Source organism: Zootermopsis nevadensis, unplaced genomic scaffold (genome assembly GCF_977971745.1).
Source record: "Zootermopsis nevadensis isolate Lab colony 2312 unplaced genomic scaffold, Znev_1.0 Znev_ptg000050l, whole genome shotgun sequence".
Taxonomy (NCBI): domain Eukaryota; kingdom Metazoa; phylum Arthropoda; class Insecta; order Blattodea; family Termopsidae; genus Zootermopsis; species Zootermopsis nevadensis.
This window is the reverse complement of record NW_028259182.1, coordinates 1010377-1035158: the sequence shown is the minus strand read 5'-3', so window position 1 is coordinate 1035158 and position 24782 is coordinate 1010377. Positions and strand designations below refer to the sequence as shown.

Here is a 24782-nt window from a genome sequence, read left to right as displayed (position 1 = left end):
TTTATTTGCACAATTGTACTTTGATCCTTCACAAATATCATGACCAGAAACATTCTATATTAAATACAGGTTGTAGATAACATCATGGTGATGCAAATATACATAATCAGGCAAGAAAAACAACATTTCTTGTACATAAGAACATAACACAAAGTGCTTGGAATAAAAAACAGATTTACGCTCTACATTTCATAAAATATGTAATATATAATTATTCTGAATTAAATGTTTTTTATTTATTCTACAAACACAGAAAATGATGCATATGATAGTGAACTACATGACACAATGAAGTATTTACAATTGATAGATCATAACATTACATATGTGGGTTTCAGCTGGGTATTACAATACATGTCTACATGAAAACACAATCCTCACAAGAACAATTTTTTTTTGCCTTAAATCACATTCTTTCAGGAAATATTTGGAAATGCAAAGAAAAATATAATGAAATTTCATTGTAGTTTATGTTGTGTATTTCTCTCAACTTTTTGTACACATTCAAGTCATCCATACACTTCAATAAAAAAATATATGTAACACTACAATGCCGAATAAACAGATGACATAACAATTAGTTTCTTAGGTAAAGGAGTAAAGCACTGTTATGCATGCAGGGGTTCATATAAAAGCTGACCATTGTCAGTCCATATTTACACATTATTGGTATGGATCTTACACATTTTCCTAACGCTGTTTTGCCAAATGACCCTTCTGTATAGACGTATTTACGTCAAAAAATTACTGGATTTGCCATTTTCCTTTATATTCATAATGATTGTGGTCTTCTGGGTTGTGACACCTCATAATCTTGCATATGGTACACCTGAATGACTACACCATGCCAGGGAACCAGGGGGGGGGGGGGGATGTCACAGTCTGGCCAGCAGAACAAATTCTCTGCATGCAGCATACACATCACTCTGATGATGGAGATAGTAGACCTATAAAATGTTGGTAAACTTCTAAAAGGCTACATGGCAGTACAACCCAGAAGACAGCCATCTTCATCTTTGTATTCACCACTGTGAAAACCTCAAATCCTATACTTCACAGTCATGTTCATGGAAATTATTTTAAAAAGATAAGCCAGAGCTTATAATGGCAATCTATGAAAAGTTGCCCTATTGTGATATTAAGAAGTTCAACAAGAGAGTAACTGAAAAAGAAAATACCCTTATAATTTTCTGAAAAAAGGAGATACTGTCTTAAACTTACAATTACAGTAATTAAGATAACTGGTAAATCAACCAATAACCCTCTCCAAAATAACACTACACTGCTTTCCTATATGTGTTAGTGATTTATTTTTCATAAATAATGGAATTTTTATTTATTTTCACTCATGACAAACATGCAAAAATTATTAATACACAATTCAAAACATCTCCCTCCAATTTCACGGCACAAACAGCTTCCTTACTTACATCACAATTTGTCCCCCTACAGAAAAGATTACTTAAAGAAGTAGTTCATAATGTCATGGAGTGAATGGTATTGGAGGAATGAGTTAATTAAAATTACCTTTTAATTCTATTACTTTCACATATACAGTGAAATTCCCATTCATTGTTTCTCTATAGAACAATAGATTCAAGAATTAAAAGTATGGAGGGAATGTAATATTGAGAAATTACACAATGAATAATATAAAATCCTGTATTGAAGAACACTGCATAAAGCGTGACAGATCAGAACTTGGAAATACACACACTTACAAGCAAATTAACAAGCACATCCAATTATAATATTTCAAGGCATGTTACTGGCTAGGCCAAGGTTACTTTAAAATGTAGGTAGGTACAAAGATAAACTTTGCAGTGGCCACATACATAATGCTGTTTGGGAAGGGAGAAGCACAGTTAGGTGCCTCAAATACAAATCTTGCTGCTTCCTAGCGAGAGCATTCAGTGCTGTAACTGTTCTGCTGTTTCTTGAAGCTCTGCGAACTTGGCCTGTAACGTCTTCTCTCGTTCAGTCTGCCTAGTAACATCCTCTGTGAGTGACTAGAAAAAACACAATAAAATGTTGCACCTATTTCAACACATTCAGACCCACATCTGAATCTTTTTATGTGACTTCTCCTTTATTAAATGCCTGCAGACTGAAATTTCCAGTATGGTCCAGGGACTATAATTTTTTCAGTTAGTTTATAACAGATTTAGATGGCTATCAGAGTGCACAGTTATAGATAGAGAAAAAGATTTAAGAAACATGTACAACAAATCCCATTGCAGCACTGATATTTTAATATGTATCAACAAAGAATAAGTAAAGTAAAGTTTGTCCCGCTACGTGCCGTACAGGCGCTTGGGGTGAGTGGAGATATAGCTCCTCTCTTTCTTGACCTCGGCACTACATAGGGGTGAGTGGTCAGCATCATGCCCCAGCCATGCTTTTACTCCCAGGAAAGGACCCCGGTACCCATTGTAGAGGAGGCTGGGTGGGCCCCAGAGCCGGTCTGGACGCAGAGGCTAGAGGGAAAATCCTCTGCCCCCATCAGGGATCAAACCCCGGCCGTCCAGCCCGTAGCTAGTCACTATACTGACTGAGCTATCCCGGCTCATATATCAACAAAGTATGCTACTTAACAAAGCTAAGATGATAGCCTGATGGAAATATTGTTTTTACAGGAATATGGTTTGCCATAACACATGGGTCATACAAACGCCAAACATACGAGGGTCGCTCATTAAGTAATGCCCCACATTTTTTTTCTCAGCCAATAATGAAGATAGAAAAGTGTACTTTTACATGCTTGAGATTTGATGTTTCCCGCGTTCGTGTACGGAGTTTCAAATGATTCCAACCGATAGCGGAGCTGTAGTGAACTGTTAAAATGGCGTCTGTGAACGACTCTCGTTACAAGCAACGAGCTGTAATTGAATTCCTTGTTGCTGAAAAAGAAACGGTGGTGAACATTCATAAACGTTTGTGTGCTGTGTATGGAAGCTGTGCAGTCGATAGGAGCACCGTTGGTCGCTGGGCTAAGAGAGTTAAAGCTTCAGGAAGTGAAGAAACCGAGCTCCGTGATCTGCCGCGCTCTGGGCGTCCTGCCACAGCCACCACTCCAGACATGTTGAACCGCGCGGATGCCATTATTCGTGAGGATCGGCGCATCACAACTCGACAATTGGCCCAACAGCTTTCAGTCAGTAATGGAAGTGTAATTGCAATTATCCGGGCTCTTGCATATTCGAAGGTGTGCGCAAGATGGGTTCCACGAAGTCTCACAGCAGACCACAGGATTCAAAGGAAAATGATTTCTTCTGAATTGTTGGAGCGTTTTGATGCTGAGGGAGAGATCTTTCTGTCCCGGATCATTACAGGTGACGAAACCTGGATACACCACTTTGAGCCGGAGACAAAAAGGCAGTCAATGGAGTGGCATCATCCTCTATCACCGAGAAAGAAGAAATTCAAGTCAACTCCCTCCGCCGGAAAAGTCATGATGACTGTCTTTTGGGACAGTGATGGGGTCATTCTTGTGGATGTGATGCCAAGAGGTGCGACCATCAATTCAGACGCGTACATTATGACCCTGGAAACCCTCAAGAAGCGTTTCCGACGAGTTCGGCCTCACAAGCATCCAGCAGAAATTTTGCTCCTGCATGACAATGCACGCCCTTACACAAGTCCGAGAACCCGGAAAGAAATCACCAAATTTGGTTGAACGGTGCTGCCCCATCCACCCTCCGACTCCATCTCTTTGGGCCACTTAAAGATGCTATCCGCGGAACAAGGTTTGAAGATGACGAGAGCGTGATTCAAGCAGTGAGGACATGGCTACGTGCACAGGACAAGAGCTGGTACCGGCAAGGCATGCATGCACTTGTTCCACGCTGGCGTAAAACCGTACAAGTTCATGGGGACTATGTGGAAAAATAGTATGTGTAAAGGAAACATTGATTTATATTGTCACTAAATTTCAGCCATCTTGAATAAATATATTCTGAGGAAAAAAATGTGGGGCATTACTTAATGAGCGACCCTCGTATGATAATTTGTTGCACAGATACAAATTATCATGAAACGGCGCACTCCACATATTAGTTACAAGTGTTTTATTTAACCAAGCAAGAAAAACAGTTTTGACCTGCATCTGCTAGAATGTTCTGCGGGAGTGACACATAAACACTCAAGCACCACATAATGGTAGAGCATTAAACCTGGATGTTGATATGAGTGCCTATGAAAGATGTGCACAACATACCTCAAGTCTTCGGGGTATCGCAGCCATTTCTTGGCGCTGAAGGAAGTTGAATGTTGATAGTTCTAGCTGTGCTTGTTCTATCTGCTCATATAAGTCATGCAGCTGCTTCATAAGTGCCTGTGCTCGTGACTGAAACCAGATAATACATTCACTGGTTATATATCAATACATATTTATGCCAATACTTGGACGAATCATTACTTTTTAAGATTGTTTTCTGAGTTCTTTCACCATGTAGTCTGGCAGAAGTTTATCAACATTTCAGAGGTGCTTGCTGCTCCATCATCATAGTGATGTGAACTCATTTTAACATTATGCTGACTAATGGTATGAAACCTTTCTATCCATTCCTATTCTGACTAACAGGATACAAAGTGTAATTTCAATTGCCATGAGCAATTCCTTGCCATTTCTGGGTAAAAAATCCCCATACTGATTATGCTATCCTGGCTCCTACCACAGCATTATAAATCTAAAATTAAAGAGAACCTGGTATCCTCCTGTAAGGATTTTCAGTTTCTTTTCCATCTTGGCAGCTCTCTTTGCCTCACGTGTCATATGCCCTCTGTTCTGTTCCAAGCGCTTTTCTTGTGACTCAAGACGATCCTTCTTGCTGGCCAGGTTGGCACGTGTGTACCGATTTTGACTTGGCAGAAACAGCACCTATGTTCATGAATAAACAAATAACATATTAGTCACCTCAGACTATAACTGTCCACCACACTCACTCTGATAACTTATATCTTCCAGGTACTAGCATTTCCTCCATCCTCCTATTACTTCCTCTCTCTTAGGTCCAAACATTATCCAGAGCATCCTGTATCAAGTACCCTGAAGTTTAAAATAAAAACTGATCTTTTTAATTTATGTTGGAAATACATATATTAAATGGAAAAGTAATTTACCTCTGCCAACTATAAATTACTGTTTCTGAGTCTATTACTGAAAATATATCTTAAAGCTGATGTAATGCTGGGTTACCAACCAAAAGAAAATAATCCAACATTAATCAGTTCAGTCCTGCCAAAATTATACCAACAGAATGGCTCTAAATGTTCCACATCACATGAAAATTATTAAATGATAAGAACCTGTGCAAGACACTCCTCCCACACTTGGGTGTAAGAGTCAAGGGACAAGTCTCCATGACCCATGCCTTGCTTTACCACTTCCATCTCTTGCCGCAACACTGCATGTGCCTGCAAAAAAATAACAGTGCCCTCTATGAAGCATTAGTAACACTAACTTTCCTACCTCTAACCTGCAATAACTCATGGCCAAACCAGTTACCAGAGTCAAGTCCCAGCATATCAGTTGTGTAACAAACAAGATCATGATCTTCAGGGTAGCTTGAACATGAAGAAAGTACAGTATATTGATGTATCATTATAATGAAATAACAGAGAATTACATTATTAGAGAGCAGATCCAACTCACGAAATACCATGTCCATTAAAAATATCTAAAACAAAGGAGAATTCACAGTGTAACTATGTTGTATGGTTTCAGAGAAGACATTACAAACCTGTGCTAACTGTTCCTGGCCGTAGGATTCATATGGATGTTGCTCAAGGTATGCTAAATGCTGCGCCTGGCTCGTCACTTGACCACGCTTCTTAGTATCAGCTGGTATAATGGGCGGTGAATAGACTGCATCATAATGAAGCATTGTTACCATTTCCTTTTTGATCAATTCTTCAGCCTGAAAGAATAATTCCGAGATCTTGCAATCATGTAGAAATCTGCAAACCTCTATTTCATTCCAGTAAATTCCCAGATTCAATCCAGTCACTGCAACCTTATTTCTCCAATCCTAATTCCTAGTCACTATCTCTGCATCACATTACATTTAATGGATTCTGGACTGAGGCTTATTTGTCTAATTTTGCTTTCTCACTTTATATAGCATTAAATTAAGAAGGATGAAAAGTAAATCAGGCATAGCCTACTTCAAATAACTGTAATATCTCTTCATATACAGAGTGGTTCAACGCTCTAGTAAAATACTTATGGAGGCCACTGGGGAGAACATTTGCGGGTGGGAGGGGGGGGGGAGAAAAAGAAGAAGTAATGTTATATTTTTCATATTTACCAGTATTTCTGAATGTCATTTTTGCATTAATGTCATTTTGTATTATAGTGATCTAATCTAAATGTAATATACCAATTCTTTAGAACTGATAACTGACCTTCTGCAGTTCTGTGAGTGGGGGGTCTGTGTGTGGTGGACGCAATACTGCCATGTTGACCTCTACTGGTCGAGGCAAGTCCCGCTGAACTGGCTGCGAACGACTTCGCATCTCCAATTCGCCTGACACAAGATATAACATCAACTGTAACATTATAAACATATCAAATTGCTGCAATGGCCATTATGTAACACTTCCCCGGAATCCATTTTTTGTTACCCGCAGTGGCCGCGTGGTCTGAGGCGTTGGCCTTGTGCCGCTTGGTCGCTGGGACCATGGGTTCGAATCCCACTCAAGCCATGGATGTTTGTCCGCGTTTTTCTGTGTTGTGCTGTCCTGTGTACAGGTAGAGGCCTTGCGACGGGCCTATCCCTCGTCCAAGGAGTCCTACCGAACGTCTACAGATCAAGCCAACGAAAAGTTGGGACCAGCAGTGCTCAGGCACTTGAAGAATGGGTTGTTCCCAGTATCCTCATTAAATACTCTTAAAAACACTCTAATGTAAGAAATTAACATGCATCTTCATTATGACAAAATTATAATACTAAATGGGTTTGCTTACGTTTGGCCTTCAATTCAGCAAGGTATCTAGCGTCCACATCTGCTTGGTCCTCTGTATTGTTCGCCGCTTCTACTGGTGCCATCGTCTCATCCTCAGAATCTGGGACAACTATCTCATAATCATTCCTTGGGGCAGGTAAAGAGTTCAGCCCAGAACGAAGCTGCTCTTTTAACTGGAAAATAACATTAGCATACAACTAACTGATTAAAAGATTTTGTTTAAAATAAAACAAAAATCTTCTGACATGAAATATTTTATACCTTTACTGTGTATCAAATATGCATGAAATTACTTGTTAACGCATACAAAAACAAGAAGTTCTGGGCAAAATGCAGTCACAAACCCATAAATATTTTGAAGATTTCATGACATTATGCTAGTAGCAGAAATCATGTCAACCCCACTTCCCAATTCTGCAGTTGTCATGTTGATGTTACATAATTGTACCATATTTACCTGGCGCTGATAATTATGCATAGCTTGAGGGGTGTCTCCCACATCTAGTCCCTCCTCTGGATTAATGCTTAGTTTGTCACGAATAGGAGTAGGAGTGACAGCTCCCCTGCTGCCATCTAGGCTTGGTGTATGGAAACCTCCACCTGCTGGAGTACGAGGTGCTGGAGAAAAGTTAACAAAAAACGTTTGGCTACAGCAATATTTACTTTCAGCTATAAATAATGCAAAATCCTACACACAAGAAATAAGGTAACAATGCTAACTACAGTAGCCTAATAATTTCTCATCCAATCACTTTTATGTCCAGAAATGTATGAGGTCTGTTCAAAATGTATTGGACTTTAATTTTTCCCACGCAAACAAATGAAGCACGGGAGGTGTCCTCCGGTGAGGGGGTGTAGGGGACCTTCATGCGCATGTATGGATTTTTTATGAGAACAGACACCCATGGCAGAATTAATAAGCAATTTTCACAACTTTCAGTCGCGAACATGCTTAAAATTCCATTTCCGAGGTCCATGCTGCCTCCATCATTAGGGTGATGACTACCAGACTACACGGTGCAAAAACCCAGAAGACGGCAATATTTTGGCCTGTAAGTTACATTTCCAAAACTAACCAATTGATTCTTCACTTTTAGTAAGCAAAGACTGTCCTTTGTAGAGGAATTTTGAAAACTGTCTCTTAAAAGTTATAACACTTGTGAAGAAAAAAATATGCAGTGAAATACCAACCATCACTACGCTGGCTTCTGAATGGAGTTGCAAGTACAGTATTTGGTGTGGTGACAATATCCCGTTGTGGAGTCATGCCAGAAAAATCTGAGTTTTGCAAAGGTGTGTTCAATCCTCCTTTCAGGGGTGTGTCTACATGAGTGAGAGCCATCATATTCTGGGCCTCCTGCAGGATCCTGTCAGTTGTGGGTGCTGGAGTACGAGGCGTTCGAATGCCTCCAGTAGTGGTCAGAGAATAATCAGCCAAGAGTGTATCTGAAGGTTGCTGTCCACCCTCAGTCGCAACTTCTCTGGCTGCCTCACTTGCACGTCCCAGTTTCACCACCTGCTGCAGCTCCTGTATGGCAAATCATCCAAAATGAGCTTAACTCTCAGACAAGTCCCTTTAAAACTAAGAAATATTTATTTCTTATCACATCACAGCACCTAAAACCAAAGAAAAAGAGACAAACAAAAAGTAGTTTTAATAATTTTTATCATCTGACACATGTCTTCTGTTTAGGAAGCTACAAACATGAACATGGTATTTGGAGAAAGAGAGTAATTCTCCTTTTCTTTCATTCTTAAACATCTCATATTTCGGGAACATTTAAGGTTTTGATAAACACACTGTTTACAAAAATTGACAGAAATCAATACTTAGTATATTTACTGACTCCACAATTACCTGGTCTGAAATCTGAGGTTCTGGTAGCACCAACTTGCTGCGCTTCTTTGCCGGCTCTTGATTCTGCAGCATAGCCATGGGAATATCATTCTCCTTGCGCTGCTTCAGTTTCAGCTTGTCCTTACGACGCTCACGCTACAACAAGTACAGCAAATGCACATTATTACAAACAGTTATCTAGAGCAGATCTTCAAGGCAAATCCTTACATAATAAATTATGTAACTATAACAAGTCCTATATTGATATTGAAGGAAAAATGCATATTCCATCAACTTCTTGTTTTTCTCAATCAGAAAATTGACAATATGTTAGTACAACAGTCATGGAAATACGTCTCATAAGTTCGTAAGTTACTGGTTTGACTTTATCTTCCTTTCTTCAATACTGTAGAGCAAGAGGTATTTTCATTTCATCCACACATATGACAAAAATAAAACAAAAATGTGATATCAGACAAAGAGGCAATGAAAAGAACCTATGTGGCATCTAATTACAGTTAACTTTGACAGCCACAAAAATTAAAGTAAGCAATAATAATAATATCAAAACATCTCTATGGATAAAAAACAAGAAAATGTTTGGAAACCAACCTCTTCCTTCTCTGTTCGCAGTTCTCCATCAAGGTGCTGCTGCCTGAGTCGGCTAAAATCAGGTGCTGAAGGATCAAGTATCTCTTTGCTAGTATCATGAAATCCTGGTTGAGGGCGTTTTTCGAATGGTATTTCTGCATTATAGTCTACTCCACGCTTCTTTTTCTTCCTAGGTGCTAACTCAATTCCAGCTGCTCGCAACTCCCTCCGTTTCTGCAGAGCTGCCAACCTGCGTGCTTCTTCTAGCTGCTTCTCCCTAGCTTTACGCTTTGCTTTCTTTCCCTGAGTATTGGCAAGTCGGGCGCGTGCTTCAGACAACATTTCCAGTTCTGTAACAAAAGCAATTATTTACATCTGACACAACCTCTTTTCGACAAATGCATATACGAGGTGCTTATGGTGCCTGCTTTCCTTTATAAACATTTTCATTTAAATTTATCGGATACATTACTGAAGAAACCAGTGTGAAAGCCTTCGATGGTATTTTATGACACTCGACAGTGCCATTTGAGTAGTTCTCTTTACTGTCAGCAACACACGAGCATGGTGAAGTGAGAATGTCAGTAACAGGTATTGAATCTGTTTCAATGGGAACGTAACGAGTTCGTATTTAATTTAGTGTTTTATTATTTTGTTCGCATTATTTGTGCATTTTATTAAAGGTACACGTGAAAGACGAATCTAACACACTCCTGATGGAAAGACACAATTCGGATGAGCTAGGCGTAGATAGGAAAATAATATTAAAATTGGTCTGTGGTAAGTTGGGTTTGGGATGTGAAGTGGATTCTGTTACTGTCTGATCCGCTCCATGAAGTTAGTTAGTTAATGTGTCTTTCTATAGAATTAAAAGTCGTTGTTGACTTTGGTACCTGGCGAAATCCAACGACTATATCGTTTGGAAAGGGAATGGTTTATAAACCCCTGTTACAGGTTGACTTTCAACGTCGTTGGCTACGTATGTTGTATAATTGGTTTGTCCAAAATAGATCATGACGTTAAAATGTTTTAATCGAAATGTGATGTGGAGATTGGCCTAAGCGGTTTTGTAACAAACCTTATCGTTTCTGTTGGCAGGAGAGAGGAATGCCCATCCCACATCCGACCATCCATGGCCCCAGCAGCTACATTCCTGTGGAGGAGGTAAGTTCCTTTGGACAGCCGTTTGGAATATGTTATTTAAGTTCGTCAGCTGCTTGTAATTTTTTTTTCAACATATATTTTGCAGGAAAAATTAATTGTGCTCTTACGTGCTGTAGTCGGGACGAAGCTTTGCGTTCCAGATCCGTTTGAAGTGAAAGGCACAGGGATTAAGGGGTAGATGGGTTAGGATATAAGAAAGCATATACTGTCCACACAATAAACATTATTATTTCCCAGCGGCAGTATTTTGTAGCTCGCTGTCTCATTTCCAATGTCGATAATGTCTTTGGTTTATATAATATACGAGGTGCGATCGGAAAGTTTCTAGACTGTGTCAATAGAGGGCGAACCGGATGTAGTACGAGCTTCTGCCAAAGACTCGCCAAAACGGCTACGGAAACCTATGAAATGCTAAAGCAAGCATTTGGGGAGTCCGCAATGGGTCGTGCACAAACTTTTGTGTGGCATTCACGTTTTAAAAATGGCTGAACCTCTGTCGATGATGACGAGCGTTCTGGACGACCATCTTCGAGCACAACGCCCGAAAATGTTACGAAGATTCGGCAGGCCATTCACGAAGATCGACGTCGTACCATCAACGACTTGTGCGACATTGTTGGGATAGGCTATGGGACCTGTCAGCTGATTCTAAAGGAAGAACTCCACATGCGACGCATCGCAGCCAAGTTTGTGCCAAGGCTCCTGTCTGAGGACCAGAAGCAGAATCGAATTCTCGTTTGTCAGGAGCTCAAAGATCTTGCCGGATCGCCGGATTTAGCTCCGTGTGACTTCTTCCTCTTCCCAAAGATGAAAATTCAGCTAAAGGGAAGGAGATTTGAGACGATAGAAGAGATTCAGGCAGAATCGCAGGTGGTGCTTGACAGGCTGACAAAGAAAGATTTCCAGGGATGCTTCCAGGCTTGGCAGCGGTGCTGGGATCGTTGTGTTCACTCCCAGGGGAACTACTTCGAGGGTGATGGATGAATTTAATACCTGAGATAAGTGTATGGGTTTTTATACGCGCAGTTTGGAAACTTTCCGATCGCACCTCGTATAATACGTACAAAAAACGTTTTACTTTTCTGTACTATTAAACCACAGAGAAATGAAGAAACGTGGTGTAATATTGCTATTTTTTACCATCTTCATCCATATCCTTAGGATCAGGACGAGCAGGTTTTGTCTCTGGATTGGGGTCAATTTCCCCTGGCTTCAACTTGCGTGGGTCATCTGCAGTATCTTCTCCATCCTCCTTTTTCTGTGCCTGATCTCTGTAAAAATTTCAAAAAAAGGAACTAAGTTACAGCTGTGATAGTCGATAAATGGGTACATGGTAACTTTTGTGAGATTTGAGGTTCTCATAGCGAAACGTATGAAAATAACTGTCTTCTGGGCTGTTACACTGTATAGTCTGGAAGATGTTTACCAAAATTTCAGAGGCACTTACTGCCTCAATCATCCTGATGGAGGTAGCATGCATCTCTGTTGTTATATCTTTAATCTCATCCATTCTGCTGAAGCACCTTCCCTTCAGAGATGCATGCTACCTCCATCAGGATGCTCTGAAGGGTATTCTGGAAAATAATTTCCAGCAGTGCTTCTAAGAACTCTATAGGCATTGGGAAAAAGTGTGTAGTTGTCCTGGGGCAATATTCTGACAGCAGTGTTGTGCAACCCCAAATTTGCATCATCAGCTGATGACAAATCCCTTATCATAACTGGAACTTTCTGAACCAACCTTGTGGAAGTTATGGTCTAAACTTCAGCTCAAATTACTACATTCTAAACACCAACTCTACTTTTCACAAAGACTTACAGCAGGTATTCATAACGCTCCAAACACTGTGCTGCTGTCCGTCCAATAATAGGTGCAATGGTTCGCCACTGGGTTGGCATCAGTTTGGCTAGATGTAATAGTTTTTCATCTTCTTCACGACTCCATTCTGTTTTCTTGATACTTGGATCCAACCACTCATACCAACGAGCTTTGCATTGCTTTGCTGATTTCCTATGTAGCAGAGATGCAATACGGGACCATTGGTTCTTCCCATATTTCATTACTGCTGCCTTCAAGATCTCATCCTGGTGTATATAATGACATTTCATATAAGAAAATGCAAAAAAATTCAATTCAATCAAAATATGCATAACCTCAACTCAAAACAACTCGGAGTGTGCATATCTACTCACCTCCGTGTTCCTCCACACTCCACCTTTTATCATTATACGAGGCATTTTGTATGATTCTAGCTTTAAATAAAGAAGTAAAATGTACGAATAAAACAAACTGAAGGTGTAATACGCAACACTATTCACACAAACATCAACTGCAACGAATAGCACAACGAGATAACACCTTTTTCCCTGTCTCCGGCTGGAGCAGATGTTACAAGCCCTTGTTCCAAATATTGCCACCAGGTGCGGTACAAAGCACAGGAGTACAGGCTTATCAAAACCTTGTCAATATAATTTCATACAGAATATCGCAAATTTTAATACTCAGGAAACGAAGCAATATTCAGAAGTCCTTACAAATCAAATTTACTGAAAAATCTACACAAATATAAAATAATTCTGACATCAATTGAAGACGGGTATTCATCCTCAAATCCTGTTTATGATAAATTTTAATAGTCCTCCAATCTACATCTAACTCTCCCAAGTGGTCTTCCGTCAGCATTTGACAAAAATTCTCATTTTCATGATTTCATCACCATATTATTTGGCAAAAAGTATGAATTACGAAGCTCATTATGTAGTTTTTCTTCCACTCTCCTGTTACTTCTCAGATTAAGCATCGTAATCTCAAATATTCCCAATTTATATTCATCCCGTAGTATGACACTGACCCATACAAAACCATAAGTGCAATTACTGCAAAGATGAAATGGTTTCTGATAATGTAGTGTTGTCAAAAACATAATTTTTTTGCACTTTGTCCACCATAAGATTCTCTAATCATGGTGTTTTTTAAAATTGTTTTCAAAATCTGCTATCAGGGGAGAAAGGTTCATATTCATTACACTGATGGAAACATACAGCTCCCAAAGTGTTGCATCTGAAAGAACTTATGACAATGGACAAAGTCCAGAATATCATGTTTAAGGTAAAATTATAGAGTTGTATAGTTTGATGTTTACATTACTGGATAGGAGAAAGGAAGCAGAGAGAATTTGAAGTGAATGGCAGTAAGCATTCCTGAATTTTATCTGCTCATCACTTTATGATATGATCAAATTACAGTCCTATAATTCATCTGGGAAAGACTAAAACATTAATAAGGAAAATAATATTCACAATGTCCATCCTGTATTATCACTCATTTTATACTTATATAAAGAGATGGCTAAAGACAGATCAAATGTAACACAACCTAACATAAAATGTAATATCATAAACTGCACTCTTATCATGTTGGGACTTTTCAGCACATAAAAGATGTTACATATAAATTTGTGGACACATTTGTTATTACTCTTTGCACCAAATTACACATATTTGGCCAACTGATTAATTAGTCATAATAACTGCAAACATTTTGTGCAGGCATTAATTACTACCTTCCATTTTACACAAAACTGACCTCAATAAACGATGCACAATTTTAAGTTATACTCTGTCATACACATTTCAGGAACCTATATAGAATAGTACTAACATTCCTCTCACCCCTTCCCCCCAAGCTCAATTAACTACTCATTGTACCATTTGGAGCAGGTAATCCCAACTGAACTCATGCAAGTCCCATAAAAATGAATTTCTCATGACAAATGGAACAAAAATTATTTTTAACAGTAAACATGGATAAATTATTTTTCCTTACTACTTAATGAATTCTGTAAGACAACAACTACAGTATATAACAAGAACTAAGTGCTTTTGACTTTGACTTACCAGGACTTTACTCATTACACAAATATAATGGAAAACTACTAAAAACAGGTATTTTTATCAAACTAAACTTTCAAACTCACCAATTCATTATCATGGTTGAATCATGTTACAAAGAAAGAATGTCCTAGAATCGCAATATGTATTACTGGGAAAGACATATACCACAAATAGTAAATATTAGGTAAATCTTTTCATCCTTTTAATTTGCCATACCACAATATAAATTACATGAAAAGCTGTCTTCAGTGTTCATATAACTTTTAAACACTTTGAAAACTTTTGAGTTTTCAATTAGTGTAAATTATTTACCTTCTCCACGAACATTTATATTTTATATGTGCAATCATATATAAATTGAACATTATTCCATCACAAACTTAAAATCAAAACACTTGCATCTTTGGAGTCTCTGTAACACAGAACACTTCTGATATAAGGTCCTTGATAAGAAGCTATGTATATTAATTTCTCAGTAGGTGGATTTCATTCACATCATATTATCCCTTTCAGGCACTCTTTAATACTGATTCCCATACTGCACAATGTCATATTCAGCAATACCAGATATCTAGGAAAAAATAAAATTTATACACTTTCCAATTTCTTACCGAAGTATTATGTATGAACCATTCTTCTCTTCTTACATTAAAATAAGTGTAACAAAAAACTACATATCTTTAATGCATTAGCATTTTTATCAATAAACTTCTCACAACTTGGTCCCAACATCATTTTAAAAATTTTTAAATTTCTTTTAGCATTCTCACAAAAGCCAACTTGATAAAATGTAATTTATTTAAGTAGTACCCACCAGCTTTTAAAAATTCATAACACCACTCACAACCTGAGACAAAATATAAAATTGAATAGTTAATCAAACAGATATTCCTGTCTCTCAAGAAGGCATCTTGTTTGGTTTATGTTCTACTAATTATGCTTTCTTAATATACAGTAGCATTCGATAAACTCTTTTATACATATAATACATGTTATGAAATGCTGATTAACCCTCTAACCATATGACTCAAACTATTTTGGAGTTTATTATGTAAGACTTACTCTACTGTGTGTCTTTCTGACTTATCCCACAAAAATGTGTCAGATACATATTTTACTGATCTATTAGATACCAATTCTCCTCAATGCATCATAGCATGGTAAGAAACATGACCTTCAGAGATATTAATAATTTGGCATTTAATGCAATTAAAACATAACACAATTAATACGAAAAACATACACATACATGTTTACACAAACACAGGGTGAAAGCAACTCCATACAAACATTGGCTTGATTTTACTTCCATACAGACATAGTGTGTCAAAAGTTACTCTGTTCTAATCTATTCTGAAACAAAATGCAACCAGGAATTTTTGAGTGGATGAGTCAGTATCTAACATAATGAGCTGAAGCAGCGTGAAAAAGAACTGAACCCGCTTTCAATACATTCTGTTAGGAATATGAATGACTTGATGCAACTAATGTTAGTGTATTTCATTCTATTACTCAATTGTAAGGCACACCCTGAGCTTATAATCTAAGTTCAAAAAAATTAAAATGTTTTGTGTTTGGAGATTTTCATACTACCAATAAAGGTACTGTTTAAAAGACTGATGATAAATATAAATAAACAAATGGCCATCTTTTGGTCAGGCACAAATGGCAGTCAAGAGACCTGGAAGATTCAAATACTCACTACAACTATGAGACATAAGTACTTAAATATTAAAGACCTATATATATATATATACATATATAAATAACAAATGTAAACTACTGAATGCAAAGTGCACCACCTCTCACTGAATATGCAAAAATAAATGGAAAGCATATCATATTCATTTATTAAAAAGCCAAAATATGATGGCACTTTAACCTGAGACCTGAGGTCCCAGTTGTCACCAGTTCTCATACACCAGTAATTAAAACAATAACAGGCATGTGTATATTTATATTCTATTAAATTCCATGGAGCAAAGCCCATCTTTATTTAGAAGCTGTCATCCGCAGAGTCAAGAAATTCTCCACCTTTTATATTTATACCCTATTATCACATAAAACTTAACAGTGCTTTTTGTTTAGTGGTTGTTGGAATGAACAAACTTTTGATATACATAGACAACACACTCTAAACAACTTACATGATGTAACACAGAAAAACTTTAAAATAGGTAAGAGGGTTAATTCTACACCATAACATCATGAAGGAGCATCAATGCCCAAAATTTCTTTACTGTCTTATGAGGAAATAAGTCAGATATACTATTTTAAATTACATCACAATACAAATTTCAAACCACATCAATATCAGCAAGACATGAGACTTCCAACGTGATTCATGTTCCTTGTAGTCTTCTGGGTACAAAACCAACAGCGAAATTGTATATGGCACTTTTTAAATATTTCTCAGTGCACTATGAGCACAATCTTTGTCCAAAAAACATCTAAATTTTCATCAAAACCTAGCATAATAGTATATCTGTCTGTCAAATTTCTCACGATCATGTGGTTCAGTTTGGAAAAAAAGATTAATGATATTCATAAGTAATATTGTTCAGGATATGTTCTATCATCACATTCGGTACTCTCATAACTATACATTCCTGTTCAGATCCTTCACTCAGTAACTATGTTACAGCAGTGTTTAGGTGCATTCATAACTCCACTGAGTGCCTATTAAAACTGCTCTCTCCATTCATCTGTATATACGTCACAACTTGGGAAGTTTTATATTGGGGATTTTTCCTAAAACTATGTCAATACATACCAATTTAGGTTAAGAACTGGACAACAAGAACAGGCATTTTACATGAAGACCTACATTTTTCTTACAAAAGTTATTTAGCAGGGAATGCCACCCAGCGTTTCCTTGATCGTTCACAAAGGTAAAATTTTTAAAACATGCCAGAATTTATGTCTCACATACATTTCCAGACTTATTTTCTTCCAAATATGTACTGACACCTGGAATTTTTTCAAATACAAGTTCTGTTACCCGTGGGAAACACCTACCAAGATGAAAACAGTTGTACTGTGACTGTGAAGAGGTTTCAAATATAAGGAGTCAAGTAATCAAGATTTTACTAATCAAGATTAACAATAAACACTACTTCGATAGCACAATAATCAAGTGTTACTGTATTTGGAGTTTTCAGTACATTAGCAAGCAATCAGTCTATATTTTATTTCATTAGTATTGTCCTTCATTTAACCTAGTGCCGTTCATGTTAATGCTACTTTTACCCACATGCATACTAACATCTACTCTTGCTCTTATTTATTCACAACCATAATATATCAACTTCAAGTGTGGCTACATATAAATTTCTAACATACTGCCATAAGTAAATTGGCAACTTTTTATTTATATAATATGGTAGATCCAAATATATTCAGTTTATTGACTTCTCATCATACTAACAATATTGCCAACAATTACTTATTTTGTATAAGACATGAGGTTTTTCTGGGCAGTACAAATTTGGATTGTGGTCTTCTAGTATATGATGCTGTGTTCTCTTGTAGATTGTTACCAACATTTTGGTGGAACATAGCACCTTCACTGTCATGTAGGAGATGGAGGTAATATGTTAATTAAAAACTTTGGTAACCATCCAAAAGATTAAAAGGTGACATAATCCAGGAGACAACAATTCAGATTACATTCTGCAATTAATTAAGTTCTTGGATATTAAACAAATGCTACATAATTCAACTTAATTCTATCATACATCATATCAGTACTGCTACCTGAAGGCTTATACCTTCTAGTTCAATGGGTGATCAACTTCATCTTAAGCTACCCTGTTGATATGTTAGAACACAATACAGAAAATATGATGTATGTATAATTCAATGGAATAAGCAGATAGTCAAAGCAGTTATAAAGACACGGTGCCAAAATCATGTTAACCAATTTTAAGAAAATGAAAATACAACTATAATTATGCTACCAGCGCACTGAATCTGTCACAGTAGGCCAACTTTGGATGTGATTATAGAAAGTCATAAATTCCTGTTGAATACAAAGCAACCCAAGGAACTGGTCTCCAAACTATGTTCTGGATATACCTTATGGGTTCAAGAAATGTTTAGGGGGTATTTTACCAAAAAATAAATGCATGATGGCAAATTATTTGTTATAACTATATATACAGCCTTTCAGGTAGTGGCATTCTATTTACTTGTAGAAAAATTATATTTTTGAAGTCTGTTTCAATTTTGTTGGAATGCATAGCTGCACCACCTTCCTTTCTTTACAGAGGCATATCAGTTGTGAAACACCATGTAATGGGGCACTTGGATAGAAAAGGTCAAACTGATATCTGCAAAGGAGAAAAAAGAACAAACCTGGATGTACCTGTACTGGTGAAGTTATCTTTTTTCCATGAATTAAAATATGAACAAAACAATCTTGTTTATGAATATTTGGAAAAACTGCTGGACATCTGTTCCTTGCAATATCACACTTGCCTATTAGCTCACAACATCTGCTCAACAACTTTAAAATTACAAATTCAACACACGTTATTCAAATCTTTAAAGCTCATATCTGGGCACCCACCCAATAGTAACTGAGGGCAGTAATGGAGATCAGCTGCTCCAGTCTCCAGTTTCTCTTAAAGCTCTAGAGGTGAGACGTTCAATCTCGCTAAGTAACTGTTCAGTCTCTGCATCCAGCTCTTCGACTGACCTCTCACTGGCTGCAGTAAGGGGTGCTTCTGCAGGATCCCACTCTAGAGAATCAGGAGTAGAGACACGTGACCAAGCTGTGCTACCAGCTGCACTGACACCATTCTGACCATTAGTTGCTGCAGACTCACAGCCATCATCTTCTGTTACTCCAGCATAATGTAGTGGTTGAATGGGAAGACAACCTATTTATGACATTTAGTTTCATGTTTAAACAAACTGCCTTAGCCAATAACATTTGTGTAGATGTAAGTCCTAAACGCAAAACACCGAGTCTTATTTTCTTAGCGATTTATTAGCATCTTCAAATTGCTGGTATTAAATGTGACAAGCAGTCATTTCTACCAATAATGCCATATAGGAATGGGAAAGTAATAAATATCCTTTATATTAGCCAAGGAATTCATTTTAAAATGTTGGAAGCATTAACATGTGACAAGTATCGAAGCATGATATGGCACTTTCCTGCTGCTTTGTATAAAACATGCAGTTCTGTGACAGGCTTGTTTGGTGAAGGTGATGAACCTTCAGGTTTCATAATAACTGAAAAAATTTCTTGAAAGCCACATAATTATTAAGTGCTTGCAAAAGACCCCCTACTGGTGAGTTACTTACTTCTCATTTGAGTGTATGTGTAAATCATGAAAATAAAGATGATAAACTTAGTATGGTGAAGTTGGTCTACTGGGTTGTAATCCTGATAGGTCCAGAGCATTACCACTTCACCAAACAGCCTGATATGATGGAAACAAAAATGGAAGCAAACCTTCATGTTCCCATTCAAGGTCAAGTGAACTGGGTGGCGTGGAAGAAGCAATACTTTTCTCTCTTTGATTGGTTGTTTGTAACACAGCTCGAGCAGCCAATAAGGAGCGAGCATCCAAAGGCTGCAGTGGTACATCTACAACTGCTGGACTGTAACATGGGCAATAATGCCAATTAAAATATATCAATATATTAAACCTAACACAGTATATCACTTTTATCTAAATGAGCATGTACCCAGATAACTGATGTTTCATGGCCACTGTCTGTGAATTTTCATCCCTTCTTGGCCAAGTATCATCTGTCAGGTCCAGTGTCACCTCTTGGGGAGTCTGTAATACATAAATGATCTGTACAAGAAATAAAATCATCGACAGTTCTCTTAACTGACATAAAGTTTCTTCCCTAGACGTGAAATTCTCAAAAATTTGCAAATAACTAAATCTTATTACAGAGAACTAACACATACATTTTTATATACACATTTAAACTAAGGATACCTTTCACATACATGCGCTGTAAAGACAAAGCTTTTACCAACCTTCTTCCTTCTCAAAGAAAATAAATATGATATGCTATGGTCCATGAAAGCATTAAAACAAGAGAAAACACACTTAAAATTCATTTTAAAGCACGCGAAAATGTTCATCAATCTTAGCTCACTCAGTCGTACATGACATTGTACATGAAGTTACATATTATTGGTCATACTTAATGGAATTGTTATTAACAACATAGAAGGAAAATTTCAGAAAATGAGTGATGAAAAATTAATTATCTTACCCTCTTGATGATCTAAATCCTTCAGACGGTGATTGCTGAAACATAAAAAACTTCATTATACATTATTTTTAATTAATAAGTAGATTACAATGACCAGATGTCCCAGAATTTGAGATATGGAATTTTCATTAATTGTTCCAGTATACTGAAAAATTTATTTTGTGACACCTATTTGTCTAAGATTTAAATGAGATTTACAAATAAATCTTATTATTAAATTATTCATTTGGACTTTGTCAATCATCTAGATATTATATGATTGCTGTTTTGGAAGTTGGATACTATGTAAAAAGGGAAAACACAAAAACCTATGCTGAGTTGGGTTGGTTGAGATAGTCTCAAACCAGTGCATCTGCATAAACTGTTCTCTGAATTATTATCTGAACAAAACTTCAGTTATGATTGCTACTCTGACAAAAATAAAATAAAACATACTCGAACACTGTATCACACTGTCATGAACCCTTGTGCACGGAGAAGGTTGGCTGGGGTAACCCCAAAACACTGCTATCAGCAGTTAACTTAGTCAAGCTACTTGCATTTACATTTAACTTGCCTAATTTCACATTTAATTTTTTGGTGTATATTTGGTTCAGATTTCTTCATCCAAATTTCCCTGTGTGTTTATCACAAATAATATTGTTCACAAAACAGCAAATAGAAGCTTTAACAAATATCTATTTTCTGATATTTATCTGCCATACTGGACTTTACTATTACAGTTTTTTACCACTATGAAAATGACCTAATATGGGAAAAGTGAATGTTTCATTTTACAGAAAGTAACTGGCCTCATACTGCACTCACACTTGCCCAAAGCATTTAAACATACTGATTCGGTTACAACCAATAGAATACATTTACTTCAACCCATCAAAAATGAAAATAAAAGTTAGAACCTTGGTACAACTGTGAAACCTTACCACAATGTCATCCACTAGGAAGTCAAACTGAAAAAACAAAGTTGTAACATTAGGAGTGAATATATTAAGTGATCCACTGAAAAGGAGGAATTATTTATATGCTACTTTCTACTTACAACTTTAAGTTTTACTGATAATAAAAACTCAATGCTGATGCATACATATTGTATTTCGTTATATTATATTATGTAGATTAGCACTTCCCACACAGGTTCCATGAGATTTAATTCCTGATACATAGTTCAGAAGAGCACTAATTATACGTAGGACTACAACCCTTAAACAACATACAACCATGGAATATGTTAAATAATACTGATAAATGTATTTGTTTTGAATATACCCACTCAAAAAATGAAACTAATAAAACATTCAATAAAGAATTCAAACTTGGAATTCTCATTCTCATTAATCTTATGCAGTTCAGTGGCAGTGCCACAGACAGTTCCACATACTCAACACTGACATACACTAGTTACAAATTATACTGTTTTACTTTTATAGTTTCACAAAATATATAAGATTTGAGGTTCTCAGGGTGGTAAAAATGACAATGTCTTTCTTCTGGGTTGTGAAACCATGTGAACCTGTAGGCAGATATCAACATTTCAGAGAAACAAACTGTCTCCATCTTCAACCATGTGTTTCTCTGAAATGTTGGTATATACCTACAGGTCCATATGGTATCAAAACCAAGAATAACATCGTCATGTACATATCTTACAAGTTATAGTACTTTTAGATACTAAAATCAATGACACCAATAAAGAGACCAGAATCTGGCATTTTTATCACAAGAAACAAAGCCATCATACTATACGAATACATTTTGTGATTGAAGCCTGAGGTCTTTAGTTTGCCCAAAATTGTTTTCATAACAGGCAGGCAGCTCACATACAACAGCTGTAAATTCTAATCTAATAGGAATGCAAGGAATTGCCTATACCTCTCAATTCCTATACTTGTACATTATCCTCATATTCCCACATACAAAGTGAGATATTTTCAGTGCTCAGTAAGAAAGGATAAAATCAAACACAATTTCTACCAAATTTAGCATTTCTTATCAACCATCTAAAATCCTGCAATACATCCATTAGATTTAGCAGGAAGGAAATATAACTACCAGATTTTGTGGAAGACAACTCTATTTTAAGTTTGATTTACTGCGTTATTATAAATTCAACTGTGACAAAGAGTGGTAAACACTAATAAAGTTTAACGGGCTTCAGGAAATAACAAATTAAACTATTACCTCAACATTATCATCTCCTTGAGAGTACATAGTTCGCTGTGAGCGATACGGTCTGCAAAAAAATGAACTCCATCAATAATGATACTTCAGTTCTATCGTCTACGATAAACATTCACATTATACCATGCACACACTACTAATTGGCATCAACGACGGGAGAATAGGTGTATCACAGTTCTTACTTGGTGTTTTTGATGTTAAAGCAGTGGCTTAAACACGTTCCCATGGTAAGCCAGACCAATGGTCCAGCAGGCTATCTCAGAACCTTGCAGTACCATGGACATTCCAGTTAAAAATAGTATATTAAGCCGCACCCATCCTAAGGTACAAAACTAAAATCTGCCATTTTTAAAATTTTGACTATGAAGCTATCGTCTGCAACGCGGTGTTTCTTTACATACGGTCTCGATTTTCATTTGTCGATTGTATGAGAATTTAACTATACAAACGGGCTGATGTCACCTAATGTTGGTACAGTGTGAATGATAACATTTGGTTCTTATGCGGTATTGACAAAAGACACATGTCTGATAGTGAAGATGATTCTCCACGATTATCAACTGAGGCATTGGTAGCCCTTCAAGAATTTTACGCTCAGCAAGCCGAAAAGGACGAAAAATGTTGTTGGATCCTTGAAGGAAAAGAAATTTCACAGCAAAATATCGAGTTTGAGGAAGACTGGGTATGTTTATAGTATTTTGTGACTATCCTGAAAATTGTCTTGTAAAACTCACTGTGTAGTAAGTTGCAAACAGTACAATCAGCTTTAATAAACTGTTTTTTAAAGCATTTTCATAAAAAATGTTATTAATCATATAATTTTTTCATATAGTTCACTTTTATAGTCTGCTACTGTTTTCAGAACTGTGCATACCATGGGGCTCCTAGGTTTAGAATGAAACAAATTCTATATTCGAAAATACTTCCCAAAGATGGAAACCCACTAAACTTCATATTAACAGCAAAGTGGTGTTCTGTTAAGTTGAAATAACCCCACATGGTTAAAATAATGCATAAAAAGTAAATAAATATATATAAATGATTAATTTCAGCAACTCAGCCAGTTTTGGTATGATGATGAAACAGCAGCTTATCTTTCAAGAGAAGCACTTAGTGCTGCGGGTCCTGCAGGAAGGATAGCGTTGGTATCCTGTCCAACACTTTATAAGAAACTGAAACCAGAGGCACATAATCGCCAGGGTAATTAACAGTTTGGAATTTATGTTTAGTTAATTGTTTGTGGTTGGATGTTCATCTCTTAAATTAAACACATCTTTTTTCAGTGACTCTCTTTGAATTTGACAAGAGGTTTGCTGTTTATGGAGAAGACTTCATTTTATATGATTATAATGCTCCTTTAGATATTCCTCACCACTTCACTGGAAACTTCGATGTTGTAGTAGCAGATCCTCCATTTCTGTCTGAGGAATGTCTAACTAAAACTGCAGTGACTGTAAAGTATCTTGCGAAGCACAAAATTATTTTGTGCACAGGTGTGTATTTCTGTGGCATTTAATGTTCATAATTTTTATCAGATACCAAATATCAATTTTAATAGCTGTAATACTTAGTTTGAAGAGGGTAAATGGAAGTGGTAGATTTCTCTGCTTTTTATATATGAAAATCTTTTAATGAACAAGAACTCAAAAATGTATTATCGATTATATAAATATATTAGTGGCAAAGGGAAAGGTAATTACTACAATTTTAATACTTTATTTTCCAGGTGCAAAAATGGAAGAGTTGGCCCAGAGGTTGTTGAATGTCAGAAAATGTAAATTTGAGCCACGCCACAAAAACAATTTAGCTAACGAGTTTTACTGTTATGCAAACTATGATATTAATATTGACATGAAATAATTGTAATGCATGTAAAATGCAATAAATGAAATGTTCAGCATAGGCTTTA

The 24782-nt window shown here is 36.7% G+C and overlaps 3 protein-coding genes across 5 annotated transcripts; 1 reads left to right on the top strand and 2 right to left on the bottom strand.

Moving 5' to 3' along the window:
- Positions 1 to 211: 211 nt before the first annotated feature.
- On the bottom strand, positions 212 to 12970 carry Cdc5 (cell division cycle protein 21). The gene is made up of 14 exons (XM_087361104.1): positions 12749 to 12970; positions 12375 to 12640; positions 11699 to 11829; positions 9416 to 9744; positions 8825 to 8959; positions 8158 to 8494; positions 7424 to 7584; positions 6968 to 7139; positions 6406 to 6527; positions 5742 to 5918; positions 5308 to 5415; positions 4706 to 4879; positions 4217 to 4345; positions 212 to 2009 (listed from the first exon to the last, which is right to left on the bottom strand). The coding sequence occupies exons 1-14, from the start codon at positions 12791 to 12793 to the stop codon at positions 1911 to 1913; spliced, it is 2385 nt and encodes a 794-aa protein (XP_087217230.1). The 5' UTR covers positions 12794 to 12970; the 3' UTR covers positions 212 to 1910.
- An 880-nt stretch (positions 12971 to 13850) lies between these two features.
- On the bottom strand, positions 13851 to 23197 carry LOC110830384 (uncharacterized). Of its 2 annotated transcripts, XM_022065258.2 has the most exons (8): positions 23056 to 23197; positions 22874 to 22925; positions 21619 to 21645; positions 20696 to 20730; positions 20454 to 20487; positions 20150 to 20244; positions 19914 to 20062; positions 13851 to 19332 (listed from the first exon to the last, which is right to left on the bottom strand). In XM_022065258.2, exons 1-8 carry the CDS (start codon positions 23097 to 23099, stop codon positions 19049 to 19051), a joined length of 720 nt encoding a protein of 239 aa, XP_021920950.1. In that variant the 5' UTR covers positions 23100 to 23197; the 3' UTR covers positions 13851 to 19048. The 2 variants fall into 2 exon arrangements, with proteins under 2 accessions (XP_021920950.1, XP_021920952.1); XM_022065260.2 differs by lacking the exon at positions 21619 to 21645.
- Positions 23198 to 23254: 57 nt separating this feature from the next.
- On the top strand, positions 23255 to 24775 carry LOC110830385 (EEF1A lysine methyltransferase 1). Of its 2 annotated transcripts, none has more exons than XM_022065263.2 (4): positions 23255 to 23555; positions 23926 to 24073; positions 24235 to 24366; positions 24600 to 24775. In XM_022065263.2, the coding sequence occupies exons 1-4, from the start codon at positions 23397 to 23399 to the stop codon at positions 24731 to 24733; spliced, it is 573 nt and encodes a 190-aa protein (XP_021920955.2). In that variant the 5' UTR covers positions 23255 to 23396; the 3' UTR covers positions 24734 to 24775. The 2 variants fall into 2 exon arrangements, with proteins under 2 accessions (XP_021920955.2, XP_021920954.2); XM_022065262.2 differs by having other exon boundaries at positions 24157 to 24366.
- Positions 24776 to 24782: the final 7 nt, after the last annotated feature.

Bases quoted from the DNA above. Each gene is read 5' to 3' on its own strand.
- LOC110830385 (XM_022065262.2), top strand. From the start codon at position 23,397: ATGTCTGATAGTGAAGATGATTCTCCACGATTATCAACTGAGGCATTG. The intron at 23,556-23,925 runs GTATGTTTATAG...GATTAATTTCAG, and splicing joins TCGAGTTTGAGGAAGACTGG to CAACTCAGCCAGTTTTGGTA. The intron at 24,074-24,156 runs GTAATTAACAGT...ATCTTTTTTCAG, and splicing joins AGAGGCACATAATCGCCAGG to TGACTCTCTTTGAATTTGAC.
- Cdc5 (XM_087361104.1), bottom strand. From the start codon at position 12,793: ATGCCTCGTATAATGATAAAAGGTGGAGTGTGGAGGAACACGGAG. The intron at 5,919-6,405 runs GTCAGTTATCAG...TTATTCTTTCAG, and splicing joins CACTCACAGAACTGCAGAAG to GCTGAAGAATTGATCAAAAA. The intron at 2,010-4,216 runs GTATGTTGTGCA...TGTTTTTTCTAG, and splicing joins CGATACCCCGAAGACTTGAG to TCACTCACAGAGGATGTTAC.
- LOC110830384 (XM_022065258.2), bottom strand. From the start codon at position 23,099: ATGGGAACGTGTTTAAGCCACTGCTTTAACATCAAAAACACCAA. The intron at 22,926-23,055 runs GTAAGAACTGTG...ATTTTTTTGCAG, and splicing joins TTTAACATCAAAAACACCAA to ACCGTATCGCTCACAGCGAA. The intron at 20,488-20,695 runs GTAAGATAATTA...CATGGACCATAG, and splicing joins GGATTTAGATCATCAAGAGG to CATATCATATTTATTTTCTT.